Here is a 15360-nt window from a genome sequence, read left to right as displayed (position 1 = left end):
AGGCACAAAGTAACATGTAGGTAGCTTTCAACTCAACAAATATGTTATTGTCTCTAATTCTATGGAATCAGAAATGGTATAAATAATGTTGAGTTTCAAGGCCATTTTTATTGATCTGCTCTATTCAAGATAGTGTACTATTTTCTTCAAGTATTGCTAAAATGGTTAAATCTTTATTGTATCTTCATACATTTCTCATTGATCATTTTTGACTTAAGCCAATCAACTTGACCAAATAATGTGGAAATTGTGAAATAAATTTATTAAATAAATGTTCACCACAGACTAAAACTGTTTTAGGCATTTTCACCATTCAAATAGAGATCAAATCTATACTACAACACAAATTTGAGTGGCAAAAGATTTTAAAAGATATAATAAGCGTTGGCTAAGAGAATCATTTTCAACACCTGCATAGACATGGCAAGGACAAACTGAGTTTTCTCTAATTGAGACGACTAAAGAGCAATGCCAAAGGTCCTGGACGTGGCAATTTGCGATTTTGCCAGGGATATATTTGAAATGCAAGCACTGAAAGGCCTGGGCATAAAAGTGAGTCACTGAGCTAAGGAGTAAACCTCACTGAACCCATATCTCCAGGGACTGAGCCATCTTCCCCATCATATTCATAGATGGGGAATTCATCATTCATATTCAGTTCATCTGGAGGACACTGACAGATGGCTGTCCTCTGACTTGTTATTTCTACATGACCTCATTGACTCCTCAAACTACTTTGTGAAGTAGATACTGTTGTTATTCCACACATGCAAATTGAGATACCAAGGAAGGTTAAGTAACTTGCCCAAGGTCACATACTGTAAGTGATGGAGCTGAGATGAGGGCCACATCTGTCTGACCCCAGAGCCTGAGCTCTCAACCATCAGCAATCCTGCCACTGAGATGTTTCTAAGTAAATCTGGCTAATGTCACTTCTGAAATCATGTCATGTACCACAGTACAGGTTTTTAATGAATTTATTTATTTTAATACTTCAGTAATTACATTAGTATTGACTTTATAGACCTCACAGAGGATCCAGACTGAACTTTTTAGCTAAGTGCTTCAGACTTTGGACTGTGAAGTGAGACCACCTAGGTTGCCAGCCCTGTGACCTTGGGCAGATGACTTAACTTGCCTGTATGTCAGCTTCTTCAACCATAAAATGGAGATAATAATAGTATCTGCCTCACAGGGCTATAGTGAGGATTGAATGAGATAATAATGTAAAGTGGAAAGTAGGCACTAAGAGTGGAGGTATTATTATTAGAATTATATGGCTTTCTATAAGGAGAATTATTTGCTCTGGTGTTACGAAAATTTGAAGATCTATGAAGGTCTCAGGATATCTTTGCACTCTACCTGAGTTTCTTCATCTCCATTGTTTTTCTTTAATTTATTACCTGGATTTAATCATTGCTTGAACTGCCTCTAGCAATGTAATGAATTTTAATTTAGAATTCCAAGTAAAATCTTATAAAAAGTTTTACATAAAAGATACATATATGACACATACATGTTATGTACATATATAAGATATATATTAAGATTAAATGAGATTAAAATGAAATGATTTTAGACAGGAAGGCAAGCAACTATAACCAGAGTTTGTCTAAAGATCCAGCTCTGTGCAAGAGGATACTAAAGCCCCTCAGAGAATTTAAACTTGACTTTGGCAAGGATACTTCTCATGTGATGAAGCACCTTGAACTTTTCTAAATATCTTGAAGGTGAATGCTGCAAACCTTTGTCTTTATGGCACCATACTCAAGAACAGGGAAAATTATCAAACAGATGTTCCTATGAACCTAAATTCAAAATGTTACCAGTCCCTGAGAACCTACACCCCTTAAGACAGGGAGAAGTTAGCCACATTTTTAAGTCCTTACCTATCATCAGATCATAAGCTGAGTTGAATTAAGAAATGGCAGTGAGAAACATAGTGATGTGGGAAATACATCAGCAGGGTTTATCAAGAAAAATGGCAGGTTAGCTCCCAAATAAAGAGAAATAAGTGAAATATTCATAAATGTTAACCTAAGCCAAACAACCTAAAATTTGGCTACATTAAGAAGTTATATAATTAACTACATTTTTTCTCTGACCCACAGATAAAGATAACTACAAATTTTAAAAGAGTCTGCACTCAGGCCACTTTGTACAAAGTTAAATAAGATATAAATAGCCTGCCCTGTAACAATCATAACCCTCTCACCCACCCCCCCCCCCCCCCCCCCCCCCCCCCCCACACCTCTCCCACTCCAAACCATTCTTAAGTAGGCCAGGTCTTTCAGCTTTTAACCAAAACAAACGATTCTTTAAGAAAAGAGCTACACTATGAGTCTTAATATAGACCAATGTTTATCACTGGTATTTTCAGTTTATTTTTAGCTTTTACAATGATTTTTCTCAAATAAGCAATTAAACTGCCTTTGCCAATATCCATGGGACTTTGTCAGCCATATTGTATTTCTTGTAAGATTCAGCAAAGAGTTGTCTTGTCATGATCCAATAAAATCAAAAGATTCACCTATTCATTATTAAGGCAACAGCCATTTTGTTGTTATTAAGGGATAGGAATTTTTAAACAAATTCCTTATTTTAAGAAAATGTATTATTGATTACCCTCTGTTTGGACTTTCTTTTTCCTTTACTTAGTTGAAACCAGACTATGAAATAGAAAGTGATTAAGAGTAGAGATAAACACAGACAATGTACTTTAATATTTCTTATCCAAAAATAAAAATCACCAGAGGAAAAGAGAACTGGAAAATAGTATCAGTCCCACTATATCTGATACTTCCATACCAGCATGCATGTTTGTTGAGCTGAGTTAGCCAAATTTTAGCTAAAATGTCAAGGAGAAGTGGGCAGACAGAGCCCAAATATACTTAGGCAAAGTAATTTCCACTTTTCTAAATGTAACTATTTAAACATTGTTATGAGATCAGATCATAAATGCTGTATCTATTATACAGGAAATGAATAGAAATATTGCATGCATGGTAGATATTCAGCAAATACTACTGGAATTGAATTAAAAATAGTCAAAAACTCAATCTTAGCCACGTAAAAACACAGTACAAATAAAACTGAGAATTTCCATGATTTAAAAAAAATGTTTTTTAATGTTTGTTTATTTTTGAGACAGAGAGAGAGGCAGAGTGTGAGTGGGGAGGGACAGAGAGACATGGAGACATAGAACTCAAAGCAAGCTCCAGGCTGGGCTGTCAGCAGAGAGCCTGACATGGGGCTCGAATTCACGACCTGTGAGATCATGACCTGAGCTGAAGTCGGATGCTTAACCGACTGAGCCATTCAGGCGCCCCATCATGATTATTATTTTTAAATATATTTTTATAAAGGGCTTAGGTGCTTCCTCTAAAAACTGCTATGAAAGCACTAAGAATACCATCAAGACTTATATAATACATAAGGCTTACTTCAAGGCATCCACAGAGAGACAGCAAAATAATAGTGACAGTAAGAAGAGTGTAAACTCTAAGAAATGATGCCAAGAAACTTAAATTGGGGAGAGAGAGAATTTTAACGAAAATAAAAATGTACTCACAATGAAGAATGGCTTCAAACGAGGCTGCTTTCCACTTCCAATCTGTTAATTTGCTACGTTTTGTACCATTCCAAGACTATAGTAACTCTAATCAGACCAGAGCACATTTAATCTGTTGGGTTCTCACGGCAGATGCAAAGTGACGGCAGTTATCCACAACTGTTGATGTGATGATGACTAAGTGACCAAGACCCTCCATTACAATAATGCACCACACTTGTTACAGTGGTGGTTACCGTTTCACTTGGCTCAGCTCTCTTTCTGTTTCTTTCTCAAAGTAGGTACGTTGACAAAGTCCCAGACAATTTTGCTACCTGAGTGGTGCCATCTCTCACACATGTACCCTTTAGGATGAAATCAACGTGTACCTGGTGGTGCCCACTGCCACTCACAGCTGGCTGGCAAAGGGTCTATTGAAAGGGCACTGGATCAACACCAGATATAAAATATATGTGCAATGTTCCTTGATGATTATCACCTGGCTAGACAGGTGGACTGAGTTATGAAATGTGGACTGAGTTACTCTAGGAGAATGAAAAAAAAAAAAAAAAAGATCCAATCTAGTTCTTTAATTTCTTCCTCTTCATCCTTCAAGTATCAGAACCGGTGCGCTCCCCTTCAAAAAGCAAACTTCTTCTCCCAGTTTTGGTCAGGAACCCCTCTTTTTTTCTCCACAGCATTGTATGCTCCCCTCATGTAATCAGAGCACTTACCACTGTGTCTCCTTCAGTAGACAAGAGTTCCATGAAGGCAAGAACTTTGGCTTTTTTAAAAATCACTAATACTCATCAGAACCTATACAAGGCCAGGTTCATATTAGGGACTTAGAAAATGTTTACTAAGCTAATAAAGAGACCAAGCTAGGAAATCCTATTCTTCCTTCTTCTTTTGTGAATGGAGAAATTACAGGCCTTGATTGTACTCATTTGTTCATTCACTGAGTTTCAGTGATGGAGCAGGCACCGTGCAAAGTGCTAAAAAATCTGCAATAAAGCAGTAAGCTAAAACATTATAGTGCAATTTGATAAATTTTGCTAAAGATAAAAATATTACAAGTCAGTGAAGGTGGAGAGATATTGTACAACCCGTCAGAGAAGGCTTCCCAGGAGGTAACACTGGAGCTGGGTTACAAAAGTCAGGCAGACACATGAGAGAGGAAGATAGACTTTTAGGGAAAGAGTCATGAGAAAACATGGCATGTTCAAGAAATGAAAAGGAGGGGCACCTAGGTGGCTCAACTGGTTAAGGGTCGGACTCTTGATAACGGCTTGGGTCACAATCTCATGGTTGTGAGATCAACCCCATGTTAAACCCCATGTCGGGCTCTGTGCTGAGAGTGGAGTCTGCTTGGGATTCTCTCTCTCCATCTCTCTCTCTCCTTCCCCTGTTCATGATCTCTCTCTGTCTCTTTCAAAATAAATAAATAAATTAAAAAAAAAAAAAAAGAAAGAAAATGAGAGGGACAGGATTGTGACTGAAGCCAGTGCTGGCAAGACAGGTTGAAAGCAGCTTATGCTATTTATGCTATGCTAAGGAATCTGGAATCTGGGCTTTCTCTTCAGTATAATGGGAACTGAGGAAGCCTTTTAAGCAAAGGAGTGATGTGATCACATCTAGGTAGGCATAAGCTGCAATTAGCATGGAACAGAATGGACACATTCAGTAAGGGTTGAGAAACTAGGAACAAGGAGGCTGGAGACCCAGGCTGGGAACACTGACCTAAATGAATGATCTTTAGCTAGATCAAATTGGAGAAAAGGTAAAGCTAAACAAAATAAATATTTCCTTTCCCTGTGATGTTTATATTCTACTTCTCTGGTAGACGCTGTCAACTCCTTGGGGAAATAAACTGCATTTTTCTCTAGAGTCTCATATTTAAATAACAGCATTATACTGTCTTATAGTCATAATAATTTAGTAAAAATAAGCAAATAATGTTCAAACCGAAGGACTTTCCATACCTGAGACACTTTGCCTGTTGGAATCTGAGTCCCCATTACTGGAGTTAGAATTGTTGGAGGAGTTGTTGTCAACCCCTCCCAGGAGGGGGCGCAAGTGGCTTACTGACACTTGTTCAATGAATGATGTTCCATACTTGCGAAAATACCACCATTCAAATATCTAGAATAGAAAAATAATAAACGTGATTATGGTCCTTGTTACTGTCCATGATTTCTGAACACATATTTGCTGTATTTACAAATTACATCCACCTTAAATACTTAATTTTTTATCCCAAGAATTTTGCTTAATTTATTCTAAACATTAAAGTTTAATAAAATTAAAACACCAATTACATTTTAAATTCTCAATGTAGTTTTCTCCACTTAATAATGGCTTTCAAGGAAAATCTATAACTACAATCATGGATAAAAGAACACTGTTAAGAGCTGCTCAATATTATTTTCCTCCAAATTTACAGAATATTCTAATAACAAAATCATCATAGCTAAAGACAACTCCAGAAATGTATACAAATAAGCAAGTTTTAGAAATATGGTTTATGAAATATTCCAATTCTTGGCACCTTACATTCTGATAAAGCCATACCTGCATAAAAATTTTGATAGCAAAACTTTATTTGTATTTTAAAAATAAGTATTTCCTTAGAGAAATGCTGGTTTTACAGAAGGAATGAAAGGCATCCCATTTCTTGTATGGATGGTACTCAATTACTGAGATACTCTGCAATGTCCCACTTGCTAAGAAGTGCTTTACAAGCACAAGCATCTGTTGAACCCTATTAATGTTTCCTAGTTCACCAGCTTACCAATTATTACGTACCATGAATTGCAAAGGAGAAAAGAAATAATTTTCATTAATAAAAGGAAAGAAGCAATAACACTCATCTGACTAGGCTGCAATCAGGACTTGTAAGCACTGGGAAAGCAAGCGACACCCCCCAAGCCCCTTCCCTGCCCCTTCCCTGCCCCTGCCCCACAAATCTGATTTGGGATTTGTGCCTTAAGCAGCCGCAAATCATCACACAGAAGAAATTTAAGAATCAGCTATATCCCAGAGTCTCACAGGGTTAACTATACCATATTCTTATAATACAGAATGTGGAACTAACATAGAATTAATCACCTTTATCCTTACTTATTTCATAAGAACAAGATTTTGTTATCGACTCTGGAATGGGCTTTGGGCTATTATTTAAAAATCAATGTTGTCTTTTGTTTGCTCTACTAAACACACACACACACACACACACACTCTTTTAAGGCAGAAAAAATACCTACGAATTATCAGAAGGAGCTATCAGTCAAACCAAATGTTTCCAATTCTAGAACATGAGTTTAATTTAATTCCAAAAATTTACCCATCTGACTATGTGAATTTTCACATGTGAAGACATTCAAGTAATTTCACCTGGCAGACAGGGGAGACTATGATATAAAAACTAAGAAGGGACAGGACTAGTCTGTAACACTTGGAATGCTAGCAATAAGAGATCTTGCTTAACGAAGGAAGAAAGTTCAAGAATAGTAAATTTACAAACCATGAGTCCAGGGAGTTTGTAACCTTAGGCAAGTTATTTTATCTATTTGAACATCAGTTTCTTCTATTATAAAGTGGAAATCATATTCATTATTCATTCTCAAGGTTCCTCAATTTTTACACCCAGGTGAAACACCTAGTTTCAAACCCCATGTAAAAGAAACTAGCTCAGCGCCCGTTGCATGTGTGGTTCTCAAAAGTAATAGCAAAGCTACCATTTATTATATTGATGATGTACATGCCTCCCACGCACAGCATACCTGACATGCTGGTGCACTCCTCTTTCACTTATCTGTGATTCAGGCTAGTACAGCATCTTCTTGTCTGTTGCTAAGTTGTTGGCTGAAAGCCCTAGAAATCATTGTGAAAAAGGGTACTGTTCACCATTCAGTCCTGACCCCCAGACAAAGCCCTCAAGAGATTCGTGGCTTTGCCTTTATTAGAAGAGAAGACAAGCTCCAAAGGACCCAGAACACTGGGCACAGAACTGGCAATGGCTCTCAGTCACTGTGGGGGAGAGCTTTCGTTGCCCTAAGCCTTTGCTCTGCTTTCTATATTATGCTGCCTGGGCACCTGCCAGGCCTTAGTTCATTGATTCAGTCACATAGCAGGAAGTGCTCCACACCAGGCACAGGCTGTGCTCCAGGGTTACATAATGCAGATGTGGCCCCTGATACTACCAGTCCATGCCACAGATCACAATGCTTCTCACAGGTTGCTCCTGACATAGCCCATACCCATCACAAAAACAAGACAAAAAAAAAAAAAAATACCTTGGAACTCTAGATTTCTCAGTTTCTCCAGGAGAATCACAGAATGTCAGCACTAAAAGGGACCCTAAAGGATCACGTACAGTCTCTATTTACAGATGAAGAATGAGGAATGACCAAAGTCACACAGCAAATTAAGGAGCTGTTTAGACTGAAGCCCCAGCTCTGTACCCCTAATCTCACCAGGGGCCTGTAACAAGACACCTTTTTCTAACTCTAGTGCGCATTGAAACACAGATGTAGCCTAATCATTTCCCTTTCCAAATCTTAATTTCCCAATGCCTCTGACTTTGCTACTGTCCCTTTGCTTTCTTAGCTATTAGAATCAATACAGAAGTAGTCTATCAAACAGGACATTCATCCTAAGGTATAAGTGATTCATATTGGTGAGGTATTTCCATTATAATAGGAGACAGACCTTCCACCCAGTATTTCTAATGCAGGAATAACAGATCTCAGTAAAGACTGGGTTATTCATGCAGCTGTTTGGAGAGAAAAAGAGGGTCTGCTCAGGTCTGTTGTATCACAGCAGTAGATGGCTTCTTACCTATCACGATCTTTCTTTATACCATATTAGAGTGCCTAGTACCCTAGGGCAGAGACTCTAATATGTATTCGAGGAACAACTAGTAAAAAGAAGTAGGAAAGGACTTGCAGCCATGAACTTCAAACCAAGTCTTCTAATCTGGGGCTAGCATAATAATCTGCCCCTTATCCCAAAACATGACAGGCTTTGGGCCAGCACCCCACAGTATTTTTAAATAGCTGCACAGATCCAAATGGGCAGATGGTGTTATTTAACACACACATATCTGGTGTCACTTTGAATACCTCCCTCTGGTGCATAACCTACAATGTAAACAGCAGAGCCCTTATAAACAAATTTAGATTGTAAAACTAGTGGGCTTAAGCTTAAGCTTAGTGGGCTTGTCACAGTGGAATAAAACTGGTTTTAATCTGACAACTATAAAATTAAAATATAAATTTACCATTTCATAGTCTCAAAAATATAATCCCTCTAGTGCTTTTTCCCAACTCATGCTTCACCCCAAAGATTTTACAGATCAAGTAAGATGAGAACTAAAAAGCATCAACTGAATTGGGCATTTAAATCAAAAGTAGCCCTCCCATCTAGCTGAAAGTTCAAAACGTAAATACACTTCATGATGGCAAGTTATGTGACTTTGTTTGGTTCTCTTGATTCTCTGGGGCTCAGTTATCTAATGTGTATAATAAGGTCACAGTAAGCACTCAGTTAATGTTGGATGGATACACAGATAAATGTTCACTGGATGGATGAATGGACAGGTGGACACTTAAATGGATGGATGACAAGGGCTCGCCTGGTGATTTAATGAGAGAGAGTCTAAATCAACAGCAAGACCAATGAAAGTTTTTGTGTTCTTTTTGTTTGTTATAAAAAAGATAAACTTATCCATATTTGTGGAAGAGTAAAGAATCTAGTGAAAAGAGAGACACTAAAAGATGCAAAAGAGTACAAATGACCAAAAGGCATGATGCCAGGAGCCCAGAAAGCACATACACCCTGCCTTCAAAAGGCAACCTATCATTTCTTGCTCTGAGACAGGAAGAAAAGGAAAGATGAATGCATAGAGGGGAACATTCTATTTTGAAAAGTAGGGTGTGATGTGAGCTGTTTCACCTGTCAGAAGGTAACAAAGGGATAAAGTGGGTGACACTGATCTCACTGCAGATGCAGGTAAGGTTTGTCTTCTGAGAATAAGGAAGGCGGATGCCACTGTGAATGTGAGAGTGGTCTCAGGGGCTTGGATCCAAACTCTGCAGGACAGAAGTGCCAAAAGCTATACTTGGGACCCAGATCATATTTAAAATAAAGACCCATTTGTGAAGGACCCAGTTACCAATGTCTTGTGGCCTCCTCCTTACTGTTTGGCAGAAGCAGAGAGGATGACCAAAAAGCACTGGGACTAGGGCTGGAGATTCCAGTTTGGCACTGACCTATGGTACAAACTTGTTGCATTTTCTCCCACAGGGAAGCAACAAAAATCTGGCACAAGGACAATCAAACAAGACCCTTCTGTCTATCTTGCAAACCTAAAAAGCTGAGTGTTTCCTGAAGATGCCTAGGTTCTTCAGAGCCAATAAGCTGTCTTCTTGAACTGCACGCTCTCTATATAAAATACTTCTCCTTGTGAATCAGGGACTTCCCTATACCCTACATCACACTTAAAAATGCTTCAAGATTCCCATAGAGCAGCACCTTAGTAATTCCACACCAATTCCATTAACCCCACGGGAAATATAATGATGTCTCAGGCTGAAATTGGCTAAGTGCTTCTTAAGGATTAAAGTAGGTAATGATATCACAGGAGAATAGATACAGAGATGATGGAGATTAAAGAGGAAATCTGAAACTTTCCCGCAGCCTACTCCCAAATGGAAAGACTGCAAAATTGACACCTGCTATAAGTGTTCAGAAACATATCTGATGGTGAACAGTTTTTTGGCAAAGGGGGATCTTCAGGGCTTAAACAAGATAAATCAAGGCAGTGGGCATGGATTATATAATATACATAATCTTTTCGTTTCTCAAATATAACCTTTTCTCTGTACCCACTAACCCTTTCAGAGTACCCCTCATTTCCACATGACAGACTTTTTTTTCCCTTTTTGGCTCCTGTTATGTTCTGTTTAGGAATACTGATGTGCTATGGAATGGGTCTTAGCTTCCCACTTCCTTGGTCTCAGCCAATCCCTCCTCAGTTACTATTCCCCGAAACAGCTGAGAGGGGCTGTGTGAAGAACTGGTATTCGTGCCCTTCAACCCCCCACTTCCTGGCCACTGATCACCAAGGCTTTAAGAAAAGAGAGAAGACAGAGAAGTGAGGTTCTTTTCAAGGTCAACAGTCAATGATCCATCCCCACCTCCATGCCTGTTTGTTCCCAGAATGAGATGTTTCCACTGTAGCATTAGAGGGGAGGGTCACTCTCCTGAGGTAAAGTCATGAAGACTACTGACCTTGGTAGAAGCCATCCTGCACCGTGTGCCTCAGGCCCTGCCAGGTCATACTGTGATGGCAGCTATTCTCAAGGCCCTTCTAGAGATTCTGATTCAATTGGTCTGGAGTGGTGGTCAGATCCATCACTTTAAACAAGTTCCCCAGATAATTCTGACACAATCAGTTAATTCATCCTTGCACTGGAACTCTGTGCTTTTAACATATATTTTATAACAATCTACCCAGGCATTATATTTACCAAAACAGAGATATAAAAACAAAACAAACAGACAAACAAAACCACAGATAGGGTCCCAGTCTTTGTGAAGCTTCCATTATAGAGAGGACAAAAGCAATAAATGATGACACATAAAGTATCATTATAAACTGTGGTAAAGGCTGGTCCCTGTTCCAGACTGGCCAAATATGACCCAACCCACAGCCAACTGGATAAAGAAAATAATATCTCCTCCAGAGAAGATTGTAGTCTCCCTCCTTCTCTCTTTCTTTTCTCTTCTTTTTTCTTATTCTTTTCTTTTCCTTCTCTCCTTCCTTTCTTATCTACCTGACCCATTTCTGTGGCTCTGTTAAAATGAATCCACCTTCTTAATCAACACCTTTATGAGAGGCAGACTAATATTATGGCAAAGCAGTGCAAATTTAAATTCTAGTCCTCACTCCACTCTTATGGAGCAAAGTGACCTGAGCAAGTCATAAGCTTTCTGGATGCCTAGTCTATAAGTCTTTACTGGTTTAAACTGGATGGCTTCTACCTGCAAGGACATGGATGGAACTAGACTCTATTATGCTAAGTAAAATAAGTCAGTCAGAGAAAGACAAATACCATATGATTTCATTCATATGTGGAATTTAAGAAACAAAACAGCTGAACACAGGGGAAAGGAAGGAAAAATCAAATCAGATAAAAACAGAGAGGGAGGCAAACCATAAAAAACTCTTAACTATAGAGAACAAATTGAGGGTTGCTGGAGGGAAGGTGGGGGGGATGGACTAAATGTATGATGGGGATTAGGGAGAGCACTTGTGATGAGCACTGGGTGTTGTAAGTAAGTGATGAATCACTAAATGCTACTCCTGAAAGCAATACTACACTGTATGTTAACTAACTTGATTTTAAATAAAATCTTGAAAGAAAAAAAAGTGATGAGCAGCAGACAGAAGTCAAAGGTGATAATTCATGAGTGACTTTGTGAAACACTGGGCATATGCAATGCTTATGTGTTGATGTTTGATGTTTTGTTTTGTTTTTTAGGTTTATTTATTTTGAGAGAGAGAGAGAGAGAGTGTGTGTGAGCACACGTGCACACGCAAGCAAGCAGGAGGGGACAGAGAGAGAGAGAGAGAGAGAGAGAGAGAGAATTCCAAGCAGTCAGTGCAGAGCCCCATGTGGGACTCGAACTCAAAACTGTGAGATCATGACCTGAGCTGGACACTTAACTGACTGAGCCACCCAGGTGCCCCTGATGCCTGATGTTTAACTTGATGTTTAAGTGTGGACATCTGACATTTAAATGGAGCAATAGTGGCAAAAACAAAATCAAAAACCTAGATTGGATGGCTTCTGTGAGTTCCTTCCCTGAGCCCTGCAACTGCATGATTTTCAAGCCTCTCAATATGTGCTCAGACATAAACTGATAAAGCCAAAAGGACAGTTTGTCCCTTTATCTGCCATCAGCTTGTTCTCCTTCTTCACTTCTGCCATGTCTAATCATTAATCCTATCCACTCAAATACTCCTGTCCACAGTCAGACCCTGACAGGCATAGGTCTACTCTTTAGCCTGGCGCTTTACTTGGTCTCCTGTGGAAAAGCATTAATTTTTATGGTGACCCCAAGAATCTGTAATCTGATAAAGCTGAATGAGCCTCAGTTTTCTCCCATTATCTGCAGACTTGGCTATGATATGGCCCCACAGCATCTCTCATTCTTTATACTACAGCCAAGGGACAACTTTCTTCATAATTAACACAGCCTGACATTTATATATAGTTTCCCACATCCCAAGAGCCCTTCCAATCAAGTTTCCCCAAGTCTTTTTTTTTACTCTTAGCTTCGGAATCACCATCATTTGGGTGATTCATATGCCTGTAAATTAAAATGCTATCTCAAGTGCAGGTCAAGTTCTTTAGACAAGGAAAAGTTGAAAGCCATAACTATCTCCTAGTCCCACTCCCTCACTTTTGAGGATGGAGGACAGTGTCAGAGAGATCAGGATTCAAATTTTATCATTTGTCTGCTACAAAACCTTGGTCAAATTATTTAACATTTGTGTCTGCTTATACTCAACAGCATAAAGCCACTATTATATCTACCACTTAGAATTTCAATGAGAATTAAATGAAGTAATATATGCAAAGTGCTTAATACTGGGCATAGAGGGATAACTCAATAAATGGATCTTTGATATAATTTATTCCTACCTAATTGTCATCTCTTCTATACTTTCCCCAAAACATAGTTTTTTTTACATGTAATCTATGAGCTAAGTCTTTTATTTACTATTCTAATTTCCTCCCCTGTTAGTTCTTGATTCTCACTTTTTAAAATTATGCCCTGGATGGCCTCTTTTTATAGCTGTTTAATATATATGTGTAGAATGTAGGTATAAGAGCGTGTCTATATTCATGTTAATGGGGACATAGGGATCTACGTATAAATGTCAATACAACATAGAGAATTTTCTCCATTCTACCAACATTTTAAGAAAATTAAAGGAAGCATTTTCTCCACATAACCATCTTACCACTCTGAAAAACAAAAATAAAACCCAGAAATTTTCTCCATTGAAATAAACATTGCCCAGAGAGGCTACTTCAAGCAGACTGGGCATGTCCTTGCGAGAACAACTAAAAGACTAAACTGGTGGGCTTGGACTGTGACGACAGGTGCAGTTCCTGTGGCTGGAACTGGACTGAGATGGGAAGGCTTGTGCCAAGAAGGCAGAGAGGCCGCTTGGAGTTCAGCAAGGGAGAGAGCTGGCCGGATGGGTATGTGGGCATGAGACCAGAAGGGAAGAGTGAGAGGTAGGTGGCATAACAAACTCATTGCGGGCTTTCAACCTGCGAAATTAAGAACTAGCAGTGATACCTAGAAAAATACACACTGATTAGTCCTCATTTATTTTTTAAACACGTTAGTGTAAAAGGCAGCAGCATTTGCCAAACACATTTTATTTTTGTGTATATCTGTTCAGTTAGATGACTTTTTCAGGGTATTTTTGTTTGTATTTACCCCTCTCCTCCTAAGACATCACACTGCATGACAGTTTCAGTCTCCAGCATAGGAATCCTGAGGTCCCCAAACAACCATGTCCCCAGGGGCATACCTGTACTTTCAGCATTCACTGCCTGGCTCTCCTTCCATTGTTCAGGGGAAAGTCATTAGGTAATTGTCTCTCCTTGCCAGGAAACAAACCGCTAAGCACCTGATCCTTTACCTCAATGCTGCCTCTCCATGAACACACTTGGCAGAAAATAGTGGTTGAATAGGAACCTCAACCCTGGGTACATTTCAAGGACTAGCAAAGCTGAGTCCCCAAAGGCAGGATAACACTGATGCCAATAATCTCTAAAGCAGGAGCCTAAAGCTATCAAGAGCTATTTCCACATTGTAGTGACTTTGCCCTCAGGACAGACAAACATTTTTGAGAAAGGCCTTTCAAAATCTTCAAACATCAGAGGTTTCCAGTGCTCAAAGTTTCACATCAGTCGGACATATCCTGTGCCTCCTGAGAATGCTGCAAGACAAATATACCCTGAGATGGTGCAGCAGTGATTGTCAGGTTTCAGCAGCTGCGCTCCACACACCGGGAGAAAGCCTCGCCAGCCTGGACCTGCAAAGGTGGTCACAGTCTACAGAAATCCCTTTACTTGTAAAAGTAAGCTGACGGGACTTCACCTCCCGGAGTTAAAAAGTTTGACTGCTTAGGCCCTGCTTACCAGAGTGAAAGGGGATAGCCCACACTCTGGCAATCAGTTTGTAGCCCAATCCAGACCTGCTGTTTGTTCAGCGAGCTAGAAAAACAGCTGAGAACCTAACCAGAAGGTGGTGAAATGAGTGACAGACTGCCTGGGCTGAAATCCTGTTCTTCACTATTTGCCAGCGATGTGACCTAAGGCAGGTTGCTGACTTGCCTGTTCTACCTCTTTGGCCTACACATTAGTAAAATGGAAACAACAGGAGCAATCTCCTCCTCGTACAGTTGCGAAGAGCAAATGAATTAGCACGTATGTGCTTAGATCAGTGCCTGGCACACAGGAAGCACCACCTAAGTGGGTAACATTCTTAAGCAAACATCCCTGGGAGAGGAATACACAAACAAAAACCTACTTTGTGCATCAGAGTGAATTATTGGTTTCAGCATGAAACTGCTCTTCAAACTGTATCTAAAAGTTCACGTTTTTCTGTTTAAACAAAAAATACTTCAAAGCTATTTTAGAAAGAAAATATTAAAATATTATTTTAAATGTAAATAATTGTTAGATGAAGACTTATAATACCTTCTCCTCTCCCCCCAA

At 39.2% G+C, this 15360-nt stretch overlaps 1 protein-coding gene across 5 annotated transcripts in view; it reads right to left on the bottom strand.

Moving 5' to 3' along the window:
* ST7 (suppression of tumorigenicity 7) overlaps positions 1–15360 on the bottom strand; it is a 267667-nt gene that overhangs the window by 102959 nt on the left and 149348 nt on the right. For all 5 annotated transcript variants that reach the window (XM_049642971.1, XM_049642974.1, XM_049642970.1 and 2 more), the window contains one exon: positions 5533–5692. In XM_049642971.1, the coding sequence (XP_049498928.1) occupies positions 5533–5692 (160 nt within the window). The remainder of the gene's footprint in view (positions 1–5532; positions 5693–15360) is intronic.

This window comes from Panthera uncia, chromosome A2 (assembly GCF_023721935.1).
Source record: "Panthera uncia isolate 11264 chromosome A2, Puncia_PCG_1.0, whole genome shotgun sequence".
Lineage (NCBI taxonomy): Eukaryota > Metazoa > Chordata > Mammalia > Carnivora > Felidae > Panthera > Panthera uncia.
Note: the sequence above shows the minus strand (reverse complement) of the source record. Positions and strands in the feature narration are given on the sequence as shown.